The 25783-nt window shown below is 37.9% G+C and overlaps 1 protein-coding gene across 6 annotated transcripts; it reads left to right on the forward strand.

Moving 5' to 3' along the window:
• The first annotated feature begins 1529 nt into the window (after positions 1–1529).
• On the forward strand, positions 1530–18594 carry DBF4 (DBF4-CDC7 kinase regulatory subunit). Of its 6 annotated transcripts, none has more exons than XM_074900226.1 (12): positions 1530–1801; positions 4186–4364; positions 7112–7294; positions 8476–8526; positions 9071–9140; positions 9278–9348; positions 10812–10842; positions 11112–11154; positions 12909–13040; positions 15613–15730; positions 16061–16185; positions 17388–18594. In XM_074900226.1, exons 1-12 carry the CDS (start codon positions 1756–1758, stop codon positions 18451–18453), a joined length of 2115 nt encoding a protein of 704 aa, XP_074756327.1. In that variant the 5' UTR covers positions 1530–1755; the 3' UTR covers positions 18454–18594. The 6 variants fall into 6 exon arrangements, with proteins under 6 accessions (XP_074756327.1, XP_074756328.1, XP_074756329.1 ...); XM_074900227.1 differs by having other exon boundaries at positions 15616–15730; XM_074900228.1 differs by having other exon boundaries at positions 4189–4364.
• Positions 18595–25783: the final 7189 nt, after the last annotated feature.

Below are 25783 nucleotides of genomic sequence, written 5' to 3' on the forward strand. Positions count from 1 at the left end.
TTTATCTAAATTGCTATGACTCATTTAAGCCATGGCTTTATTCCTGAAGAGGAAAGACCTGTTAAGGAACAGAAAAACATATTGCAAGACTATGTTCAAAAAGTGCAGAAAAATCAAAGGGAAAAATATTTTAAATTGTATTAATACATTATGTATAAGCAGCAATAATGTAAATACCAGTTTTCTACTTGTATACATGCACCTCTAGTTTTTTGAAATTTGAGAATTTGCACATTTTATAAATAATCTGTTTTCTAAATTACAATAAATCTTCCAAATCCTTCTTACATGAATTACAATTCACATTAAGTATTTAACATGTATTACCTCTTGCAGCAACAAAGGGTTTAGGAACATGTAAATAATCTAAGCAAAGATAAATTCCCAGCCTGTGGCCCATAAACCGTAGTACAACAGAATAATTCATCTAGCCCTCCTCTTGCTTCCATCCCTCCTGGGAGAAAATCCAGAGGTCTCCTGGTTGATCCAACAGGCACAGCCTATTAGCTATGACTGTATCCCCAGGCAAGCTCCTCATGCGATAAACAGTGACTAACAAGTATTAATGCTACCATTAAATAATAATTCCTTGAACAAATCCTGCTGCATGGCTGCATAGGCAAAGTTACAGTACTTTAGGAATATACTCACAGTATTTAAGGAGCTTATATATTTCTAGTATCTGTTAACTAGCCAGGGCACAAGGGAAAAAAAAAAATCAGGGCATAAAATCCTAAAATGAGTCTATCTTTCAAAGTGCATGCCTTGCATAAGTGCAGTCATGATTTCATCCCTTTGCCTTATGGTTTTATTTAATCTACAGGAACACTGTTTCTCTGTTTTCACTAAGTTTCAACTAAAAGATGAGAAAGATTAAGCTGCATAAACCAAGATTCACCTCTTAAATGCTAAAAACTACAAATTTTGGGGCGGTTGTCTTTTTCAATATATTTTAAAACTTATTTTACAACAAAACTACTTTCCAGAATAGCATATGCAATCCATTTATAAACAGCGACGGGGTTGTGATAGCCGGAGGCAAAGCCTTCCGCAATAAAAACGTGGAGCATCCTCAGCCAGGCCCCCAGCCGCCTGTCGCAGCCCGCCAGTCCCAGCACGGTCGCGGATGGCGAAGCCGTGCCCCAGGCCAGGCCGGGCCGGGCCAGGCCAGTGATCTGACCTGTTCTTGAGCCCGGGAATGCCCTAGCGAGGGGAGGGAAGGGCGGGGGAGCCTCCAGGGCGCGAGGCGCTGAACCCAGTTAATTCCCCGGCCTGCCGGCACCGCGCCTGCACAGACAGGAGGCCTCTCCTCAGAAGAGGAGAGACGCTCCCCCGGGATTTCTGCTGAGGAGGGCGCCCACCGGCCTGGTCTCTGAGGCGGAGGCGGTAGTGCCCCTCCCGCTGTAACGAACGCAGACCCCCGCCCCGGTGGGGCCCGCCTGTCCCGGGGCCGCCCGCCCCTTCCGCCCTCCCCTCGCCCGGCGGGGCCCCGCCCCGCCCCGCCCCCGGCGCTCGGCCCGCCCCCTGCCGGGTGCGCGCGCGCGTGCGGCCGACCGTTGGTGGAGCGCGGCGCGGGGCCCTGCGCGGTGGGCTGAGGCTGGCGGAGGCGGGAAAGCCTGGTGAGGCCGCACCGCACCGACCCACGGCGGCCCCGGCAGGGGCTGCTGCTGCGTGCCGGGGCGCTTATAGGCTGTGCCGAACCGCGTAGGTATGTCGGCGGGCGGCGGGGAGAGGGGGATGTGACGCCGCGGGAAGATGAAACCCAGCGCCGCGGAGGCCGCCGACAAAGGAGCGCGTCCCCGTAAGCGGCGGGTCTCTGGGGGATGGCCCGGGAGGGGAGCTGCCGCGCCCCGGCTTGGAGCGCGGGGTGGTCGGGGGGTTCCAGCCTTGCCCGCCGTCGGCAGGGTCGCTTTCAGCCGCGGCTTGGTGCCGGTGCCGCCTTCCTGGCGCTGGCTCTGAGCCCCTGCGGGCAGCTGGCTGCTGGGCTCGGGCCTCCCGCCTTTGCCAGGCTAGCGGGTAGGCACGCCTTGGGCTGGCTTTGCTAGTGCAGGACGACTGAAATAACCTTTGCGTCGTTTGGGGGATTAAACGTGAAAGTGTGTACCTGAAAAGGTAACAAAAGCTAGCTTCATCTGTTTTATAGGATGCTTGCAGTGCAAAAAAACCCTAGTAGCTGTGTTGAAATTCGTTAGCCCGCTGCCGTGCGAACTGCTCCACCCAGGCAGATATCTGCTGGTATCAGGAGCATGCATGGAAGGCGCGTTAGGCCCAGGGTATTAAAATGCAGTTGCTTTACGAGAGAGACTCTTTACTGTTACTGCAGTACTGCTAACTCACGCCAAACTTCTCATTATCCCAAAGAAGCTTAATATGTATTTTTCAGTAGTAATTCCAGTATTTACTGTGTTAATTTTTGAGCTGCCCTGGCCATCATATATTTTGATTCCTGGTCATCTGTGGAATTTCACTCGCACACCTGCTTATCTATGTTTAGATTCTAAATCAGTTACATTATCCTAAGCCTCCTCATTTTCCTATTTCTCTAATTCTTTTGGTCTCTTAGGTTCTATAAAGCTGACCACTGTTGCTCGTTCGCTTATGTGTGTTCATAAACATTGCTTACAGAATCTTGCAGCACGAGTTGTGGTTCAGCTCCCCGTCCCATCCAAGACCATTTCAGGGAGGGGGAGGATACATAAGAGGGACTGTTTTGCATGTTGGCTTTTTGTCTGAAGAGGCCTGCTCACTTCCTCTAGCAGCCCTCATGGTCTCTTTTGAGCTTCTCCAGAACAGAAGCAACTAGGAGCAGGGTGGTGTCAGTGGGGAAGAAAAAACAGTGTAAGACTTAACGATGTGCAAGTCTTGGATAATTCTGTCATTGGTTATATATGGATTCCTGTGGAAGCATGTAAAAACAGAAGGTATGATTACTTTCACCTAATTATATTATCCTGGTTTCCAGCTGTTTAGCTACAGACACTTCATGAGTTGCCTGTCATTTCTTTGCATTTAGGACCACTCTTCCTGGTACTTGTGTAACCTCCCCTAGAAATCACGTCTTAGTATCAACATTATTCTTTGGCCACAAGCTACACAGGATTGACCTGTTGCATAGAGAATCAATTCCTATTTTTTTTATTTTGTACCGAGTCCTAGTTTTGTTTGGTGCCCCATAGCTCTTCTACTGGAATAGGCTGTTTAGCTATTCTGTGTTCTTGATTTTGTACATCCCCTAAATCATATACTTTACAGACTGACAATATACAAGGCATTCTTCATGCCTTCGATCATCCTTGTTACTCTTTTGCAGGCTGTATTTAAGATGTGGCTGAGTCCTGCATTTATGAAGCGGTATTACAAAATGTTCCATTTTATTTTCTGTTTCTTAGTAGTTTCTAATTTTTTAATTTTTTGATTGCTGCTCAGTATTGTGCTGATGTTCATGTAGCACTCCACCACACTTAAACATTTACTTTGCGAAATGAGGCTTATTTCTCACCCAGACTGAATTTTTTTGTTTGCTTGTTTAAATGTCTAGTCCAACACTTAGGCCTGCGTGGATAGCTGTGTGTTGAGCATCAGAGAAGTTCATCAGTACAGTTTAATTGCTATGTGTGGATTTTTTTAGAGTAAAATTCACTTGGACAGAAAGAGTGGTCATAACTAGAATGTTTCTGAACTTTAGGCTTAGTTTTCCTGCATCTCAGGTGGGTGCTCAAAATTCAGATAAATAGTAGGATCTAAGTGTTTTATTTTTTGGTGTTTCAGTTACTTTTGGCTGTTTTTTTGTCTAATTATATGAATCCTTATTGGCTCAGATGAGTAAGAGATTCTGTTCTAAAATGGTGTTCTGGTGATTCTTGGTGACTGCAAGTATGTACTGTGGCACAGACGTAGCAAATACTTGCTAAACTGGGTGAGAAAATTGATGTTATTGTATAGCAACTGAAATAAAAAAGTCCATTTTAGAATATCATTTTAAGGAGAAACTTCTAAGGGCTGTATGTGATATTACTATTAATGTCAGTTTTTCACGTTTAACATAGCTATTTTTTAAAAGTCTTAGATTGCATAGAAGCTTGCCTTTCCATAATTTAGGAAGCTTCCTTTTTGAACAGAAAAAAAAAAAGTTCATAAAACACAGTCCTGTTTAAATTGCTTTAAATTGCCTTTTCTTTTTTGCAGCAGATGGAATGCAAGCAAAACCAGAAAAGATAAGATCTTCTCTGAAGAATGTGAAAAAAGATACAGGAAAACCAGAGAAACTTAAGTATAAGCCACTCACTGGGAAGGTGTTTTACCTCGATATTCCATCAAATGTGATCTCTGAAAAAATAGGAAAGGACCTCAAAGAACTAGGAGGGGTAAGTTAATAAGCAGAGACCTTTATGAAACTACAAGAAAATCTATGCATGTGGAATGCCTTTTCCACGTTCTTTGTGACTGCATTTTAATGTTATTTTTATTTTATATGTGACAGGATCTTATTTTTTTGTTTGTCTTAATGTTTAATACAAACAATTAGCTTATTAACCAATTATTTTACCTTTTTTGCTAGAAGCTGCTTTGCTAATTGTAGCAAGTGTTTATGATAAAGTTCTGTTTTCAGTTGATTGTTCATTTGCTTAAAATTTTATCGAAATTTAGTAAGTTTCATTGTTTGAGGTGATTTTTTTCCACTGCTTCTGACTATGTTGACATTTACATGTTACAACTAAAGTTCTTCGGCTGAACCTGAAAGAGATTAGATAGTGCTTTGTATTCACTTGCTGAGTCAGTAACTTCAGTAAGTACTTTCTGCACAGTGTTAATGAGTATTTTTAAATACTCTTATTTAAATAATAAATTTTATAAGCGTCTTCCTACTTTTTTTTCCTAATTCTCTCTTCTATATGGAAGAAACACTTTGATGCAAGCAAGTACAAGATGTCATACTAACACACAAGCAGTGCAATTGTATGGTCCACTTTAAAGTTGAATATTTTTCAATTAGCGTAGAGGAATCTTGATGGTTAAAGTATTAAACACACTAACCACAGAAGCAAAAGGGATCTGCTTTAAATTACTAGCTATTCTGAACGTTGCTTTGGCAATACTTCTTCAATACTATTGCCATTGTATTGAATGTATAGTATTTGGCAATACTACACCTCAAAGGAGTGCTGAGCAGTTTTATGAAATTGATGCTTGTAAATCAAGATGCAGTCTGAAATGATAGCAGAGGCCAGGAATAGCAGTAACAGAGTTTCATATTAAAGGCATCTCTTTACATTTAGCATTAAATGACTGCACACTATCTTTTTCTCTCTAAATCGAAGTTTTAGGAATTCATATGTGAAAAGTAAAGTTGCAAATCAAAGACTAAAACCAAAGTCTTTCTGTTTTATTCTGAAGAGTATATGCCAAAATCTGAGGTGCCCAGTGGCCTCAAGATCGACTACCATGTATTTCATTGTTACTTGTGTGGAGTGCCCACAGAAGTGCCTCTGTCCCATTTCTGTACCAGGTACATAGAGCAGAATTGGAAGGCACAATTTCAGGCTTGCTGCCTGTGTGAATTGTGCTTTCCATACTGATCAGTGGAGAAGAGGAAAATATTTTAACTTATGTAAACTAGCAAGAAATAACAAGGCAAACAGAGCTGATAATCATACAACAGTTGGTAATGAAAGACTGAAGGAACAAAATGGAAGAACATAAGCACAGGATAACCATATATTTTGTCTTGCTGAGTATGAAAATGTTATGAGTCTGCTTAAGTCTTCTACATTTTTGAGAAGTGTTATGAATACTTGAGGTGTGAAACATGGTAATTATCCTGAGATTTTAATTTTTCTGCTGGTTCTAAACTCAATAAATTTATAGCTTCTTCCAAACCGTAAACTATATTTGCATCCACATGTCTTTAAGTTTAGCTGAACACTTCTATGAAATTTCTGATACATAACATTATATAAACCATGGTTTTCTTTGAGTCATTCTGTTATTTCTCAATGCAGTGTTTGACTACTTCTGTGTAGAAGGTATTACAGCTAGAGAGTTCAAAGAATTATAATAATCAAAACAAAGCAAAGGTCTTTTGATAGGAGCCATGGGCTGAGGCCAACCTGCATGAGCTTCAATAAGGCCAAATGCTGGGGGCTGCCCTTGGGCCACAACAACCCCCAGCAACGCTACAGGCTTGGGGAGGAGTGGCTGGAGAGCTGCCAGTCAGAGAGGGACCTGGGGGTATTGATAGACAGCCGGCTGAACAGGAGCCAGCAGTGTGCTCAGGTGGCTGAGAAGGCCAACGGCATCCTGGCTTGTGTCAGCAATAGCGTGGCCAGCAGGGACAGGGAAGGGATCTGACCCCTGTGCTTGGCGCTGGTGAGGCCGCACCTCGATTCCTGTGTTCAGTTTTGGGCCCCTCACTCCAAAAAGGACATTGAATGACTCGAGCGTGTCCAGAGAAGGGCAACGAAGCTGGTGCAGGGTCTGGAGCACAGGTCGTACGGGGAGCGGCTGAGGGAACTGGGGGTGTTTAGTCCGGAGAAGAGGAGGCTGAGGGGAGACCTTATCACCCTCTACAACTACCAGAAAGGAAGCTGCAGAGAGCTGGGGATGAGTCTCTTTAACCAAGTAATAAGTGATAGGACAAGAGGGAATGGCCTCAAGTTGCGCCAAAGAAGGTTTAGACTGGATATTAGGAAGCATTTCTTTCCAGAAGAGATTGTTAGGTGTTGGAATGGGCTGCCCAGGGAGGTGGTGGAGTCCCCATCCCTGGAGGTGTTCAAGAGTAGGGTTGATTTAGAGCTTAAGGATATGCTGTAGGTGGGAACTGTGCTAGGCGAACGGTTGGACTAGATGTCTCCAGGGTCCTTTCCAACCTAGATGATTCTGTGATAAAGATTACAAAATTAAGAAATTGAAATTAGAATTTGTGACTAGTAAGATGCTACTACATATCAATTGTAATTGTCATCCAGATCTTAAGATAATATTTTCTCGTTAATCCAATGTTTTTGAACTTAATTATTCTAGAAGCTTTGTCATTTTTCTTTAAAGTATACAATGTAAAACTGAGCTATTTATTGTCATGAAATAATTACTTGCTTTATGTCTTTATCTTTAGAGAGTGGAGAGTTTTCTTAGTAAAGATATCAGCTATCTGGTGTCTAACAAAAAGGAGGCAAAATTTGCACCAACTCTTGGTCAGATTTCTCCTGTCCCTAGCCCAGAATCTGCACGTAATGGAGGAAATAGTTCACCTCATCCTAGCAACCGAAAAGATCGACATGATGGAAGTTCATTTAAGGTAGTAGATACAGTAACTTTCTTACTAGTAATACTGCAAAACAAGTACAATCCATGGGATGTGCTCTTACTATTTTTCTTCTATTTTGTTTCCTAAAGATGGCAACCGTTCCTTGAGTGGATAAGGTGGTGTGGGATTTTTTTTTGTTTGTTGGGGTTTTTTTAACAGGTCAGACATACTTTTAAACTGCTTCAGGCTAACTTGTTAACTCCAATTAAGCAAGCTTTCAAAAACTAATTTTAGAAAGGAGCCTTTTCTGTAAATAAGCAAACTACACTAAAATATATTCTAATATAGTGTGTCTGACTTATAATTAATAACATTGACATTGTTATGTTTGACAGCTGGATCAATATGGATAAGCTTGTGATGGCACCCAGCAGTTCCTGTCTCTGTGGCCACACAGGCTATTAAAATCTGGCTGCTGTGATGTTGTTAATGCAGATCTCTGCAGAAGCACTCTTTGAGAGTAATTCAAGGAAATAATTCAAATATTTAAAACTGAACAGTATGAAGTTTTTCTGAACTTTCTTAGAGGATCATGTTAATTGCAACAGTTAGTATCTGAATTTGTGCAGTCTTACGTGAAGTTGAAGTCTTTTCAGAATACAGTTGGAAACAATTAGCTGTCCTGTATACATGGTACTTATTCAGAAACATGACAGTGAGCCAGTCTGCAGGCTGGTCTTTGCATTGCATCAGTGAGATCACCTCATTTTCCAAATAACCTAGGTGGGTAAAGGGTAGCTCACTGTGAATAAACAGCACTGGTAATAGAAAAGATGAAGATAAGACAGAGGCTATGATTATATTCATGACTGTTAGCTTAATTTGACACAAGTCCCACTGATGAAATCTCATATTTTGTCATGTGCTACTGGCTGCTTATTCCCACCATCTATGTTGTTCCAGTACTAACATTGTTTCAGCCGTGCAGTGACCTGCTTTGGCTGAAGACGATTACTTGTTTGGAGTTTGTTTTTCTTTTTTCTTTTTTTCACACAGACTTTATCAACCTTGTGGGGAGGATGCAAATTAATGAAAGATAGCAGTACAGTGAAAAAAAGGAGACTATCATAGCTAAAATATGTATTTGTTAACAACAATGTAAATTGTCTTACCTTTTGTTTTTTTCAAAATGAGTTTTAACTTGCCACAAATGTGTTTCTTCTTTAACATAGACAGGTATGAGCAGAGGAAAATCCTTAGTTGAAAAAGCAATCAAAGAGCAGGTAAGCTGAGTAATCAACAAATTCATGCTTGAGAAACTGAATTTGCTCTTTTAGAAAACAAGCAGTAGTAAGGGTGGTCATAGTGGTCTAAGAGAGAAGTCCTTCCTGGAATGCTCAGGCAGAAGTTGAGTATTGCCTTAAGTACAACTGTCCAATCATGCTTTCTGGGTACTTAGTGAAAAATTGAAAGTCTGTGGAGTCTTATGACTAGTATTGTGATTTATCGGGATTGCTAATATAGCTAGCATTTGAGGGGTGCTTGTGAAGTTAAACTAGACGTATAAAATCACTGTCTTCAAATCTTGCTATAAAATGTGACAGCAGAACAATTTCGGCTTTATGAAAGGTTAAATAAAATCTTGATGGTGAAGTGCTGATACGGAGATGGAAAAGTCAGTTAAGGAGAATGATAGTCTTTTTGCAAGAAGCAAAGCATCTGCATTTCGATCTCAGCTTTCATATTACATCTTGTAATATATTTGTAATTATTTTACATCATCTACTATGTATTGCCTAAAATTATTAATATAATTTATTGTTGCAGGACTTAATCCCCTCTGGTAGTATACTATCCAATGCTTTGAGTTGGGGAGTGAAGGTACTTCATATTGATGGTAAATATTTTTGTTTGATGAAGCCTAACTTGAACTTGTAACGTTAATTATTCTTTTGTTTAATTCAAAATATTAAAAATTACATCAAACATACAAAAATAAACACACATGAGTATAATTCTCCATCTCTTTGCTAGATGTTAAGAATTACATAGAACAAAAGAAGAAGGAGCTCTACCTCATCAAAAGAGCAAACTCTTTTAAAGATGTAAGTGGCTCTTTGTGAAAATGCGATTTGTTTCGTTACTGTGAGAAAACACAAGTGTACTAAATAATACCTACTGTGAAGCTTACAGATTTTACTTTATTAAAGTCTTGCTTAAGTTTGGTTTTTCAGACCAGTATGTTTTATAAATTGATGTAAAAAACATCTTTGAAAAATAGAAAGTATTAGCTGTACATTTTACCATTAAAAAATAAATTCCATAGTAGCATTGACAAAATAATGTGTAGACCTTTGCTCTTGTAAAGGATATCTAAGAATCAGTAGTACTGAACTGTCAGAAATTTCCGTTCTGCCTGCCACAAAAATAATAAATAAAAAAAGTAGCTTGGTTTTAGTATGATGTAGATTGTGGTTAAGTAGCCGTGTATAATTTTCCCTGTGGCACAGTGATTAGAAACTATTTCCTTTTGATGGACCATTTTAAAGAATCACAATTACATTTTCTGAAGAAGGTGTGTCTAAGGAATCTGTCAGTTGCTCAACTCTGCATTTTGCCCTTCCTAGTCTTTTAGAGAACTAGCATAAAGCATCTTTGAGCTATTCTGCCAATAATGTGTGGTTGGCATGTGAAAATCCCGATTTCTCCAGGTTTTAGTGTATGATATTGAAACTGTTTTAGCTGCTTGTGTGCTCTTGTCTGCAGTTGCTCTGTAATATATATTAAACATGAAGTTGTACAGTTATCTAGTCCAGGCCGGGATCTGTGATAATAAGTAAATGGAAACATACCATCTAGTCTATGTTATGTTGTTTTGGAATGCAGTATTGGTATTGGCTAACTACTGAGGCCACATCAAATCTTCTGCTAAATCATCAGTGTGTCTGTTCATGGATAGCAGGGTGGAGTTTTTGTGAAAGGAGCATAAAATACATGTCTTTACTTTAACCAGAATCAATTAGAGCTAACAGCTGATGCTTGAATGTAGACTTCACTCTTTTCCAAAGGCAAAATACTCTTTTTAATTTTCATCTTCATTGCTAAAAATCCATTCAAATGAGAAGAATTGTTTTAGTTGGAGAATGTTGGTAGCTGCAATTTTTGGTGGCATTTAACAATGTTAATTAGCATTTATAAAGTGTTGTAAAAATGTTACCATATTTAAGAATCGACTTTCAACCATTGCAAGATATTTTGGGAGAGGACAGAGACTAAATTGACAAATTTACCTTTGTGGATTTTTTGTTTGTTTTTGCTTTTAGGAAAAATTGACATGTCTCAAGGAGAACACTTTTTTTGTGGTGTAGAAATAAATATTTGTGAAACATGTCACCATATTTCTGAGGTACTAATGAGCTTAGTTTCTGGCAAAATTTGTCATGACTGTGTATGAAGTTGTGATTAACACAGGACGACCCTCATATCTTAAAATTAGCTATAGCTAAATCTTTAAGTAAAATGCAGAATAATATTCACAGAGATTTTATACCTTCTCTCTTTTTTTTAGGGAAAAGAAGTTACTGCTCAGAAGTCAAGAAGTAAGTACTTCAATATTTGTAGAGGTTTCTGGTTTGCTTTATTTTCTGAATGCTTAAAAATGCACTCCTGTTCTCATCTGGTCAAGCGTGCTGTATTCTAATTTGTATGTCTAAGAAAAGCATGTAGGAAAAATTAATGGAAATAGTTTGTCAAAACATGTACATAATGAGTTCTAAAATAATTCCTACTTATTTATTCAGCTACTGGAGTAACTTGCTGAATGAAGAAAAGTATTTCTCTTAATTTTCTTTTTCCCCCCTTTGAGCAGGTAGACTGAAATATCCATTTGTCAAGGTGGAAGATCAAAGTCGGTAAGTGTTTTCTTCACGCATTCAATAACGTGTCTCTCAACCGGAGTAATTCAGAAACATTTAGTATGCCTTGAGGAAGTGGCCTTCAGATTTCAATTTCCTTTGACTTCCTGACTTCAGATGGCAGGCATACTGTTCTCTTATAATATAAAAAATTTTTGTCTCTGCATGCTCTGGGAATAGGTATCTATGTTTAGCCACTGATTGAGAATGAGCTAGTATAGTAGGGAATATTTGCAGTAGGTAATGGAACTGGAAAGTTAATATGTAGCTCCAGTTTGTATAAATCATGAGAGCGGGTTCTCCGGGCTACTTTCTACCAAGGGCCATATGAATGAAAAGGAAATCCAGAAGCTTTGAACCTTGACATCATTTCTTGGATCCAAATCCCGTAGCCCAAAAGGCCAATAAAATTTTGTATGCTATATTTCAGGCCTGTAGTCTCAACTCAGTGACATTCATCTCCTGCAGATACTGTTTAGATGTAAGGAAAGGAAAGTTGTTATAGTTAAAATTATCCTTTGAAATTAGGTTTAATTTCCTATTCAATCATTTCTTTTTAAAAGGAAAAAGATGCCTATTAATCAGATCTCAGCATCCCTAGTAGCATCAAATCTGATACTTCAGCCTTTAAAATTTTTGCATCTTTCTGGTCCTATAATCAATCAGACCTGTTTCTGTAAGGAAATACCAGTTTGCCAGAAGTTGAGAGAAAAATGGATTACAGAAAAAGTGCAGTTCTGCACAGTATGTTTTGCACCTTTAAATTCTTAACTAACTTCTGCTTTGTGATAATGTTTATAAGTTCCGAATCTTTGACCCGATTTATTTGACACTTTCTTGAATTAAAAAAAGGTACTTAAACCTGGTCTTACACTGCAAGTTGTAATGGGTATGAGGGATCTGAGGATAGTGAGGACAATTGGGACAAACACAGTTGTGAGTACAAGAAATTTGTATATAAATGTGTGAATTGGACTTCTGAATGTAGCTGGGTACTAAACACTTGAAACATTTAAATGTCTGTGTAGCATAAACAATGCTTTTTAATGTTTATGCAACATGAGTAACAGTTTGGAAGCAGAACAAGGTATGTTTTTCAGAGTTGCTTTTTTCCTTCTGCCTGGATAGCTTATAAGAGTAATGTGGGGAAAAAAATCAGACTGAATTCTGACATCAGCATTTCCGTCAAATGATTCAGTATGTGAACTTATGGTATGCCCTATTTTAAATGGTTTTAATATACTCAGAGCACCGGTACAGTTGCTAGTTCTGATATCTCTTAAGTACAATGGTGTACAGGAGAACTATGTTTCTCGAAAATGAAAAGGTCAGTTTTTATATTTTGAAAGATGAATTAAAATTTGTCAAAAAGGAAGAAAACGGTAAAATGGAAAAAAATAAAATTCCTTATATGTTAGGAACTTCTGTAGCTGCTTCTTAAGAACACAGATGCACCATCATCCAGATTGTTCTTAGTTTTATTGGTTGCCCAACTCAACAATAGACATGAAAGCCATACCCTGGGAAATGTGTAAGACAGCTATAGAAACTCAAAGCAAATCTATTTTGAGAAAAGTATCTACTTTATAGGAAGGAAGGACAGAATGACTTACTACAGGATGTTGGTCTGTTTAGCATTCTGTGTATGTTATGTGTAAAGAATATATATAAAAGGAATGCTTTTTCAAGATTTGTGCTATAAACCTCTTCCGTTTCTGATGGTTCTAATGCACTTGTTTTGTCTAATACAGCAACTACCGACCATTTTATCTGCAGTTACCCAGTTTTCCGGTTCTGAACTACTGTGTTCCAAAACCATGTAGTCCATTTGAGGTGGATAAGAAGCATCCTTCTGGTCAAAAGCAAACTCAGTCTAAGCAAAGGTTTGTTGAAAACTTATTATTGAGGTGTGGATAGAGGAGAGGGCAGTTCTCTAAATTCTAAAGTAATTGTTTTCTGAAATAATTGCTCTGCTTCTAATTTCATGTGATATTTAATACTAATAGCTGTGTCTTAGCTCGTGTATTTCCTGCACTGTAACTGTTGGTGTCTGTCTATCTTTCCATACCCTCTTTATCCTGTCTTTAGTCCTTTTTTTTGGACATACAGATGTATACATCCAAAAATGCGGCCTTCTCCTATCACTGTGGGTCAGCATAAGATATTTTTTTCCTTTCTGCCACTGGTTTCTTCTTTGTCTTCATCTGGAATGCCATCCAGTAAGTATTTTACAGGAAGTGGATTTCTTAAGACTTCAGATATTTGTCAGTATAATGCCCAAGTAGGCAGTTAAAAATTTTTAGAACAGTGATACTCAATAACAGTGCAAAATCATTGTTAAAGAGTGCACATTGTTGATAAAGTCTAATTCATAGAAATTAGATTCTGCAGGTACTGCTTTAGCTCTTCAGAGATGAAAAGTGGATGCCATCTGCCCAGTAGAATTGCAGTTGGTCTCACAGCAAGTGTTTATATGATACATTTTGGCATTCAGGCTCTATTGGAGCACTTCAGATGCAGTTAGAACTTTTGGTAATTCGGTTTTATGATTTGAAACTACTTAGTCTTAATTATCTGGTTTTTGGTGAATGAAACTATTGTTTTGAATTTCTTCTACCTAGCATATCTGGAGTATTAATGATTCTTTTACTGACCTCTAAAACTGATTCACGTGAGAGACTGAATATATTTAGGTGAAAGGTAGCTTCGCTATACGTGGAACTTTCTGTGTCTAGTAACTTTTACTGCTTTTCTGTCCCTGGGTCTAAGACTTATTTAGGTTTTCTTTATATAATAGCTTCTGTTCAGTCTTTCACCATTATAGTGCTGGAGGTTTTCAGCTGATGTTGACACGATGGAAACAAAAATCATTTTTGTGGGTTATTTTTTTTTAAATTACAATGAATGTAGCAGTGTAATGAAAAAGCAAAGTGACTATCATACAGTAGTAACCCTTGCAATAATAAGGCAATATCTGATGGTGTGTCTTCAGAGGGGGTTAGAAAGGCCCATTCTTTTTAAAGTATTAAAAAAAGAGTCAGTATTATTTTCATGTATATGGATTAAGGAATATGATATATTAAAAATTTCAGGAGTTATGTTTGAATATTTAATCTTTCAGGTTGGCACATAAGAGATATTTAGGTGGGAGATTATTTCATACTCAGCAGCTAAATGTGAGGAATGTCAGTTTTGGGAGAGAAAGGGGAGTGCTTCCTTGTTTTATCTTCATCTGGGAGAAAAGCTTGTTGAAGTGAAGTTGTCAATGCTGCTTCTGCACTGGGCAAGACCTGCAGACATTATTCAATCTTCAGATGATAAATTCTGTTGCTTATATCCTGCTTACTGGTTATCTGTGACTTTTAGAGTTCTAAAGAGGGAAGGTGAAGGGTTACTCTAGTAGGAAAAGTACACAGTTAGATGGAGCCTGTCCTGTGAAACCCAACAAATGCTGGGGCAGGTGTTTACTGGTTTAGACTTGTTGACGGGAAGCAGTTGTTGAAAGCAGTGCACCCTTATGCTGAGCAATGCATTGCAATCTAAGTTAGAGATTTTTATCAGGACAGTTTTTTTGATGTAAAGCCCTGAGGTTACATCTGTGCAGATACTTGGTAAAGCCTGTCAGAATGTTTTTTGGCTAGAGAGGGAGATAGCACTATTCCTCTGAAGTAAAAGGGAAGAGGAGATTGATGGTTTTGCTTTACCACTAGCATATCATCCTTAGGTGGTTTAATAGTGAATTGCAGCAAACAGTAGCTCTCCCCAGATGAGGACTCTGAAGGTCATGGAGCAGCTATTGAAAACCTCTTCATGTTTTAATCTCCAGGAAGAACTTGAGGTTCAGTTCCTCATATTTCCACTTATCCTGTACCTAGAAAAGCAGGACAATATGACATTTGGTCAGCATATTCATAACCTATGTATAACCAACAAATATGACTGTTACCTACTTTTACCAAAGAATGAGGTCACCAAATGTTTTCCTGCATCAACAAGTGTTTTCTTAGCATCAAAAGTGCTGACAGTCGAGATGCTAGAAGGCTTTTTTCTTTTTTTCTAGTTTTGAATTTATCAAAACCTTTTCTTTTACCAGCTGTGCACAAAAATTTCAAGATATCTTTTGATTTGTCAAATGAGATTTTTTTTTAATTTAGCAATTTTGCATTGTTTATTCTGAGTCAGTGATAGTACATCTGTACTAACCTGGATGTTTTATGCTCACATACAGTTCCACTGGGTCTGCCTATTGTCTTGCAGTAGATATATTTTTTTTTTATTAATGCATAATTTTTCTCTTTGTTTTTTCCTAAGTATCGACTAACACAGTGTAAATAGTTTGAGGGGAAATAAAGTGGGGTTTTTTATTTTTTTGTAAGTAAGAATGAACATACTGTGAGAGGCAAGTATAGAGCTCAGCTCCATATTTGAGACTTACTAATACATCTTTTCTGTTAGTAGAAACAAAATAAATAGTGACAAGGACTGTGAAACTCCTGTTCAGCTCCCTCAGAAGGACAAAAAAAAGAGAGGATACTGTGAATGTTGTGGGAAGAAATATGAAGATCTGCAAACAGTATGTGAAATGTCAAATACATGCTTTGATACAGTCATATGTCTTAAATGTGATATTAACAGTGGTTTCTACTTGCAAGTTAAATGTATTTTTTATCTTAAGAGATTTTTCTGAATATATTTCCTAAAATGCAGCAAGTGGGTATTTTTTTTCCCTTGTACATTTTAATTCTTGATTGCTGCTTCAATGTATGATAGCTGAAGGCACTATTAGTACATGTCTGAAACGCTGGTAATAAATTAATGATATTTATTTACTGCTCCATATCATACTGTTGACTTGTATGTTTGTATCTGTACTATTGGATTTATGTTTTTTCTTTAATTCTAGCATCTTGAAAGTGAACAGCACCGAAATTTTGCACAAAGTACACAGTATCAAGTTGTGGATGATATAATCTCAAAGTTTGTTTATGACTTTGTTGAATACAAAGATGATGCAAAAAAAATAAAAAGGTAAGTTACATGCTTTAAATTTTAAAGACTCTGAGTTAAGGCAGTGAACAAAAAGATACTTCTGCAATTCTGGATCTGATACAGAATAAATTAATATTTTTTCAGTCTGAAATAAATCACTGAGATCTGAGGTGCAGTTGTGTCTGGCAAATCACTTCTATAAGGCAGAAATTAGAGAAAAAAAAATTAAAAGTGCAGATGGCATCACAGGAAAATGAGAGTGAAAGGAATTGCCAAAAGTTGTCCTACCTATCCTTCAGCTTCAGAAAAGGAAGATCTACTGTACTAAAGTATTGCTGACAGAAGGACAGCAATGTCTGAACATCTTGCTCTGAAAACTTTCTGTCATTCTTAGTAGGCTAAGAACAGCATTTGATATCTTCCTCAATCAATCTGATCTCCTCCCTACCAGTGGAAAAACTTTTCCTAGTCTAAGCAAGATCTTCCTGTCTATCTGTACTCTAAGCCCCTTAGTTTCTGTCCTGCCTGTGCTGGACAAAAAATGAAGATTTTCCTTTCTTCTTCATAGCTCAAAATCTTAAACAGGCAAGCAAGACTTGTTTCATGTCTTGGACTGTAGGCACCAGTGTCTTCGTTACTTGGAACAGTAACTCTGTTCAAGATTGCTCTGATTTTTTGCAAATGAGTTGGGAGATAAGGAATAGCTTTCTTGTTTGTTTAACAACAAAAAAAAAAAGTATTGAAGAAATAAAGATATTCTTAGTGAAATCAAAGGAAATGCAAATAGAGTCAAAACAACTGATAGCCTAATGAAGGCAAGCCTTTATTCCTTTTTGATTTAAAGAGTGGTTAGGTTTGAAATACTATGTCAAGAAAATCATACATGATTATGCTAATTTTGTGTATATATATCATCAAAACTCTGTAAGTATTTATAGTCCTTGCATTATATTAATTTTCTTTTGTTCTTAATACCACTGTGAATTGAGATTTACTGAAATATTAGACTACTTTGTGTATTTTAAAAACAATTTTATGAGCTGTAGAAACCAATAACCAAACATCAAATTCAAATATAAGACACTCTGTTTCTGTAGAAGTAGTGTGGTGCTACCCTAAATATATCTTTCCTTTAAAAACAAAAATCGCTTTGTTGGTTTGTTTTTCTAGGTTGCATATGGGGTGGTTACACATGTTTTTTTTCAAGTGTTTGTTAATAATTTTAAACAATTTCATTGCAGGACAAAATGTAGCACAGGATATTTTTCTCCTATTATTGGAAAGATAACTAGACCAGATGAGCTGAAAGAACGACTGAAAAAGCAACGCATTTCATTGAAAAGTTACTCATGGAAGGATACAGCAATGCGATCACTCAAACTGGATCGCCAGCCTGCAGAAATACAACCAAATTCTATGCCAATACCAACCCCTATTTCTGGATCTGTCTGCTCAGTTCTTTATTGTCACCTGTCACAACCTTTGGAATTGAAAAGTATGTTGAGAAATAATGATGCAAATGCTAAAACTGATTGCTCCTGTGCTGCAAACATAAGAGAAACTGTTGTATCATCAAATTTCATACAACTACCTCATCATAAAGATGACAAAGCATACACAGAAAACTTGTCTCAAGCTTATGAGCCATTCAGTAAAGAAATACGGGAACCAGAAGTAGATAAAAAGAATTTACAGTGTTTTCAGGAAGGCACGCGTACTTTTTTTTCTCATACTCAAGATATAGATTTTAGTGAAAAAGACAAAAACCTATCACAGGCAAAACGAAAATTAAATAATGCAGTAGTTCTACCAGCAAAGTGTTTGAAAAAAACAGATGCCAATCCCACATTTGTCAAGAAACATTGTGATTTATATGATAGTCATCAACTGATGCAGCACAGTGTAGTTCTGGAGGCTGAGGTATCTGATACTGCTATAAACAAAGAACTTAATGAATTGGCTGCCAGCACTGTGCACAATTCACCGTCTGGAAAGCTGCACAGAAAAGTGAAGCTTTATTTGGGAAGAAATAAGAGAGAAACCTGGAAACAGAATACAGAGTTATGCATAAAGTATACAGATAGGCCGACTGTTCCTGAAGAGAAGAGAAGTTCTTGTAGCTCACCAGTACAGGCCCTACTGGAATTATTTCAGACAAGTGAAAGAAACTCAGAATTTGGAGGTTTTTCAAGTTACCCTGAGAACAAAGGTTCAACTAGCATAAAAGATATATGGGAAGGGCAGAATACAAATGTTGTGTGGTCATTATTTTCCTCTTCATCCTCATCCCCATTTGTTGGATTTTAATGCTGCTTTATTTAATATAATGATTTTTCAAGTAAACTTACAAATTAAAGATTTTATTCATGGAGACTTTAATTGCTGTATTATATGTACAGATGGTTTTCAAGTTTTCAATGCAAGAACTGTATATGTAAATATGGAAAATAAAACTTGAGTTCTTTTTTGTTTGTTTGCTTTTCTTAAAAGGAACTGCTTTATCACAGCTAGTAAAAGGCTCTGACCCCATATTTGGGGTTAAATTAATTGCTAGGTGAAACCAGTAAGTATGATGTAGCCGAATTTGGATAGAATAATTTTCTAAAATCATTGATTATGGTGCATTCTAAATAACCACACTATAAAGAACTGGATGTTTCATTGTAAATAAGGTAGTCCATTACTTATGGACTGCTGCTGTTTTCCTTTCCTATTCCTTCTGCTGCTGCTTTATTAGAGAATGCAAAAAAAAAAAAAAAAGTCGTTTGCTTTCCTAATATTTCTTCTGCTGAAATTGTCTTGGGGAACCTATGTACTCACAAAGAAATAGGATTAGGAAAGCATGTATTATTTTTTGGCTACTCTGTCATAATTTATTTTTAGACAAAAAGTAGCTGTATTGTGTATTTCAGCCCATAGGAAAGTGGTAGATGTATACTTAAAATTTTTTCTTTAAAAAACCCCAAACACAACAACAATGGAGCAGCAACAAGGACAGCAACCAAATAGGTTGCTGATGGGTTTGTGATTGACCAGGTTATTTGTTTGGTTTTTCTTTCAGAGTGACCAGCCTGTCTGACTAGCTTACTCAGAGGCACAGTGAAAGACCCAAGTGAGAACTGGGAAAACTTTTAATACTTAGTATCTTTACTAGACCTGATCTCTTTCAGAATTTCTGTATCTGTAAATTGGTGCAGGGCCTGAGTATGGAAATATAGGAGGTAATTACAAATCTTTATTAATAACTGTAAGTGCCTTGAAGTCATATAAGAGATCTAAACCAGCAGAAATTACTCTTTGTTAATTTTTGCATAAATTACTTGTTTGCATTTTTATCTCTTGCCCATTTGATATTCTCAAACTGAACTCTTGTCGGTGTTCTTATGGTCAAAGTGCTTTTAGTTGTTGGGTACTTACTGTCTGTCCTTTACAGGATAGCTTCTATGAGGGGTAGGTAAAGCTTTTGGTGTGCAGGAATGGGTGAGGAAAATTCCTTTCATTTAAAGAGCAGATGAATTGGAAGCTTAATGATAAAAGTGGCTGCTTTAGGCATTGCTGTCACCTTAAAGGTGACATTCCTTATTCTTCCTGTACAGTCTGGTAAGAACTGCTTTTGGTCTCCATCTTACAGGTCACTTCTGGCTTGATTTGTTATTTCTTCTGATTTGGATTCACATCAAGAAAATTATATAGAAAGCCATTAGAGAAATGAGCAAAATTAACATTTTTACAAGGAGTTGATTTTTGAATATGCCTCTATCTGTATATATTTTGCCTGTAATTTACCAAAATACAGTGTTTTAGGAATGGGACTTTAAAGTAGAACATTGAAGCAATTACTTTGTCCTTTGAGTGACACTTTAATGATAGAAGGATTGCTCTCTGATTTGATAAATGCAATTATTTTAGGAACCAGTGTTTGTCCATTTTTCTTTTGAAGATGTTTTTTGGGAGTGGTTTTGGTTTTTAGCTATTGGTTCAGTACTAAAGGCTAAAACTTGCATTTTTCCCCTAACATGTTGCAACAGTCTGTCAGTAGGCATCTCTCACGGACACCTCCTTCCATCCCTGAGACACACACTCTTCTTGGTGTGGTGGCCTCCATCCAACTGGAATGTATTTATACATGATTATTCATATACATAAAGATGATGGCACTAGTTAAGAGGAGAGGTAGTCAATGTGAGTACAGCTGGTCATTGGGTAACCAGTGTGTATGTTTTGTGTATGATTTAGAACACATTAGCTCAATGGGCACTGCAAAGAGGAGATACAAACACCTTGGAATCTGGCTTTAGAATCTTGAGGGGAAAAAAATTCAGAGTTGTCATCAAAGTATAAAGATTACTGATTGTAATGCAGAACAAGATGGGAGAGTCACTGCTACTGGTTGCAAAAAGCACTTTCAGTCACAATTTTGATTTTGTTTACAGATGACTAGTCACATTAGTGTGTGCCAGGCATCCCTGTTGTGTGTAGTATGTTGAGATTGTATCACAAGCCACAGTGAGCCTATTAACTGTTTCTAAAAGATTTACTCAGCATGTTGTGTGTGGTTTTCATCCATTTATGATCTTTCAAGATTGTTTAAAAAGCTTTTCAAAAACTTAAAAAATACTTATATTACTACTTGAAAAAATAATTAAATATGGAAGGCTGATTGTTAGAACATTTGTCTGCCTGGCTTCCTCAGAGAAAAGAATGAGTATTTTCAAAATATGTGGCAGGGATTCTGAGAAACGTCAAACACTTTGGACAAACACTACCACAAGAACCTCTAGTAACTAGAGTAAAAGTTTTGCATTAGAAGTTCATTCTATCTGGAAGTACATCTTTGTAATAATTATGCATTATATAATTACAGTTTGAACTCTATAGGTACATGAATTTCTCCTAATGCACTTCATTTTTTGATTGTCTTGCTTTCTGCAAATTTGAAGCTGGTGTATGTAACTTTTATATTCTGTTCAAAACCACTTGTTAGTGTACTATTTGTGGTGGTTAGAGAAACTTGGAGCTATATTCCTGTACTTTCTGCTGTGTACACTTAATGCAGCACAGTGTGGGATTCAGAATTTTAATGAAGCACCCAAATCTTGAATGTTTAAAAAAAAGTTAAAGCTTTAACCCCTGTGTAGAAGAGATACTACTTCGTTTTAAAGTCTGATTGGAAAAAAATTCCCTAGGCTTTTACATGATAAAAGTACTCTTATTTAAGTGATTAACCTGTGGTCCAGTGATCTTCATTGTTTCTCTTTCATAGGCATGGTGAGCAAGTTTCTAGGGATGTGAAATACCAGAATCTTTAAAACGTTAAAATAGAAGGAGTGTGGGTGCACAGACACATGCCATTACTGAAAGCCAGTGCAGACACTGTACTGGTTTGGTACTTCAGTGTAGGGGTGAGTTGTAACCGATCTGTTCAGACCCCCTTTGTTTCATTACCATGGGAGAGAGCAAAATGATTTTCAGTAAAGACTTTTAATATGGAAACTAGCTACACAATGCGAAGTTGGGATTGTAGTAACAACCTCAAAAGAAATAAGAGGTGTTGAAATCTGCTTTTAGAAAGAAAGCATTAGATAGAAGTAGTGGTGTTTTACTCTGGTTACACCTACACCAAGTTAGGTTTGGTATCTTTGCAGTGGGTGCCCAACCACTGCACATGACTTTGCTCCATGGTAGGTGTTTATCTGGAGCAGAAATGTTCTTCAGGTAAATTTATAGTGTGGCTGAAAGGATAGAGTTCCCAAGGTTGGGGCTGGGGGTGGTATGCACACATGCATAGGGGTGTACACACAGATACTCCTATGGGTGTATGGTGATAGTGAGGATTAGTGACTCCAAAACCCCCCACACGTAAGGAAGTTCTGCAATAATTTCTGAGTTTCATGCACTTGGGTAAGCCCTATGCTCAGCAGCAGCTCTTCAAGCAGCAATCTCTTGGCCAACATCTGACTACAGAATACCTGACATGAAGCAGCAGGTAGGTGACTGCAAAGTCAGCCTTCCCCTTTGGAGCTGGGGGGAAGGTAGTTACAACCTGAGGAGCCCCAAGCATGTTAACATCTGTTCTGTCCTTCAGGAGTTGCCAGTGTGCACTGAGGTGATTGAATCCATGTTCCACCTCAAGCTTGCAATAAAAGGGCACACTTAGTTACCCATTCATGCTGTTGTCGTTCTGTGATCTCTTCCGGCCTGTATGGCTCCTTACATGCACCTGCAGAGGGTGTGTGTGCCTTCACCCTCTGCTCTGAAGGACTCAGCTAATGTAACTGGTGATGGTATCGCTGAAGCTCCGTGGCAGTCTGAGTGCAGGAATGAAAAAATGGCAGCTGCTCTCACTGATGTAGTTACAGTGGGGCAGGTGGACACGGGATGAAAATATGAATCCCCCTATGCTCCCCAGTTGGAAAATCTGTGAGCTACACGGTCCGTGTGACCTCTGGGCCCTTGGCTGATAAGCACCAAGGGCCAGTAAAGGGTGCCCATGCTGGGCTTTTTCATCATGTTATTAGTTGATAGTGCAGTAGCATCAAGTCACAGTCTATCTTGGTCTTACAGCGAGTCTACTCAAAGGTGGAAATTACTTCCTTGCTCTAGTTCCATTCTGTAGATGCTCCACATTTGAGATTTTTAAGACGTGCCTTAAGATTATATTAAGAATTATGGGATATTTCTGGAATAGTGAAGTGTAAAATAAAACTGCAAACATGTGAACAAGCATTCCTATTCTTGGGTGACTGAGTAGTTTGGATGTTACTTGCATCACAGCAGGAGATGGAGTCCCTTTTATCCCTCTAATTTTTTCTATTGTGTTTCATCTCATGAAAATATTTTTCTGAAAAATAAGCTATTTTCTTTCAAGTGCTTACTGCCACTCAAATTTAGCTGTAACCTCTATATGCCTCTAATCCACACTCTTGAAGACAAATGAGGGGAAATTTTAGCAGCCAATTGATCCAGAGGAATTATACAGTGTATTTACACAGAATGTATGTAGGTGGACTAGAAATTGAATGCCAACATTTATTTCTTAGCATAACTAGTCCTCTGGACCATTTAAGGAGATTGTTTGTGCTATCAAATGCAGGCATAAGTAAAGGTAAATAGCACTGGTAATACCAGCCAGTAACAGTGTCACCACTGATAACTGTAGCAGAGGGAAAGTAAGTGTGAGCTGAGTTCATTAACCAAATTAACATCTCTGAAGATGGTATGAGATGAATATTTTGGGGTTTTTACTGTGCAGTCTGTAAATATTACTTTTTGACTTCTGAGATTCAACAGTGTATTTGCTTTAGAGAATGCAGCTGTCCAAAATAAATGCTGAGCATCCCAGATATAGCACCATAAAAAGATTTGGGATGCAAAGCAAGTATTTGGGTGGAGTCCAATTTCATTTGGCATAAAGCAGCTGTAGGTTCAGGTGGCTGTCAGACTTAATCTTTTTTTTTTTTTTTTTAATTAGGGTTTGGGGTTTTTTGGGTTTTGTTTTGACTTGAGGGGAGATCTCACTTGCTGTTTTCTGTCACTGTCTTTCTCTGAACCTTGCAATGTCCTTGCTGGGAACGGCTGGTGCAGTGCTCCACATCAGGCTGTACCTCCAATTTAACGTCAAAACAGACTCTGTGTGATGTGCTCTATATTTAGATTACGATTGCACATGCTTCCTGTTTTGAGGTAACATTTACGCTCTGAACTAAATAACCAGAAGAGTCAAATAGGTTTATGTACTTTAGTCAAAAAGGTCACTGCTGTACAATCATGCAGTCAAAATGCACTGTTGACTAATTGGACATTTAACTGGTACTTGATACAAGAAAATGTAATTACCATGTATTTGGAATGTAAATGTGCTTTTCACATTGAAACATTTAGGGCAGTACATTTATGGTAATCGGTGGCCAGATGAATAGGGACAATTACAAAATATCTACCTTTTATCAGGAAAAAGTCTTAATATGTTTTTTATAAACTTAATAAATTGTGATTGATTTTTGATCACTGAGAATGTGTTTCTTAAAAAGTGCCCTAGATTTCAGTTACAATTTATAATTTTTGAGAAAACAGAAGTTGCTCTGTGCAAGGAGTTATACTTTTCACAGTGTTACATTACTGTCATGTTCTGTAATTGAAGTCAGTGTATTTTTCCATCGCATCTATGCATACACAAGGCTCCATTGTGTATTTCTCAATGCAGAAAATTCAGATTTTATCAAAATTATGAATATACAAAGCAATTTCTGTAGGTTTTTTAGCATTTAAAAATGTGTTACTCTTTCGGAATTTTAAGGCAGGCTAATTTCTTCAGAACTTTAGACAGTTTAAAACCGTGAATCATGATTGCAGTCATTACTACTTACTGTAGTGATTACAGCAAAGCTTAAGTTGTACAACTGGGAAGTAATTTTCAAGAATACCTAAAATAAATTAGAAGTACAATGTCAACAAGGCTGTTTAGTCCATGTATCTTTCTTATTTTCTGTGGAAAGGAGAGTAGTAACACTTAGATGTTAAATTTAAGTGTTATGACTTGTAATTAATTATGGTTCAAAAATAATCTTTGGAATACTTATACGGCAAATCAAAAGATGAATATTACCACCTTTTTTTCCACTTTCTTTCTCATGATCCTTTAAAACGTTGGCATATGTTTTTCAGGCTTCATTTTTCCACAATTGTGGTTCAGTCATATAGAATATGCTTGTTACGTTTGGCAAGTTGTGAAGACATGTTGCAACGTAGGGTAGAGCTGTTATTCCTCACTTAAAAAAGAACTGGCCTGAATTTTCAGTGTAATAAAATTCCACAGAATGTTAATTGGCAAGAGAACGAACATTGGAAAGTTGACCATTGTTTGCAAACACCGGTTTCTTTGGGGGCCTCAGTATAAGGAGGACATCAAACTATTAGAGTGTCACCAAGATGGTGAACGGTCTCAAGGGCAGGACTTGCAAGGAGTCACTTGGTTTGTTCAGTTTGAAGAAGGCTGAGGGGTGACCTCATCGCAGTCTGCAACTTCCTCAAGGGGGGCAGCAGAGGGGGAGGTGCTGATCTCCTTTCTCTGGTGACCAGCGACAGGACAAGAGGAAATGGAATGAAACTGCATTAGGGGAAGTTCAGATCGGACATTAGGGAAAGGTTCTTCACTGAGAAGATGGTCGGTAACTGGAATAGGCTCCTCAGGGACGTGGTCACGGCACTGAGCCTGTCAGAGTTCAAGGAGCATCTGGACAATGCTCTTAGTCATATGGTTTAGTTTTAGGTAGTCCTGCAAGGAGCAGGGAGTTGGACTTGATGATCCTTAAAGGTCCCTTCCAAAGTGAGTTATTCAATTACTCTGTGATTTGCTGGAAGAAGAAAAAAAAATCTGCCCCTTGATTGTGAAAGACCTCATTGCTCAGAGGTAGACTGTCTGCCACAGTCCTGAGCAAGGTCAAGGGACTTCTGGTGAGGTAATACTAGGTAGTGAATATTGACACTCTCTGCCTGATTTCCCGAGTGAACCTGGAAAAGCCATCAATAAATTAAACTATTACTTCCCTGAAGGATTAAGTCTGTCAAATCTCCAAATTCCAATCAATTTATGATACAATAAAGGGGACTTCAGAGATGCCGATCAGGATTTCCTTGT

The sequence above is a fragment of the Athene noctua genome, chromosome 2, assembly GCF_965140245.1.
Source record: "Athene noctua chromosome 2, bAthNoc1.hap1.1, whole genome shotgun sequence".
Taxonomy (NCBI): Eukaryota; Metazoa; Chordata; class Aves; order Strigiformes; family Strigidae; genus Athene; species Athene noctua.

What these genes read in the sequence shown, in the direction of transcription:
- DBF4 (XM_074900226.1), top strand. Translation starts at nt 1,756, where the DNA reads ATGAAACCCAGCGCCGCGGAGGCCGCCGACAAAGGAGCGCGTCCCC. An exon ending in AAAAAGCAATCAAAGAGCAG is followed by an intron (nt 8,527 to 9,070) that starts GTAAGCTGAGTA and finishes TTATTGTTGCAG; the next exon opens with GACTTAATCCCCTCTGGTAG. An exon ending in GAGCAAACTCTTTTAAAGAT is followed by an intron (nt 9,349 to 10,811) that starts GTAAGTGGCTCT and finishes TCTTTTTTTTAG; the next exon opens with GGAAAAGAAGTTACTGCTCA.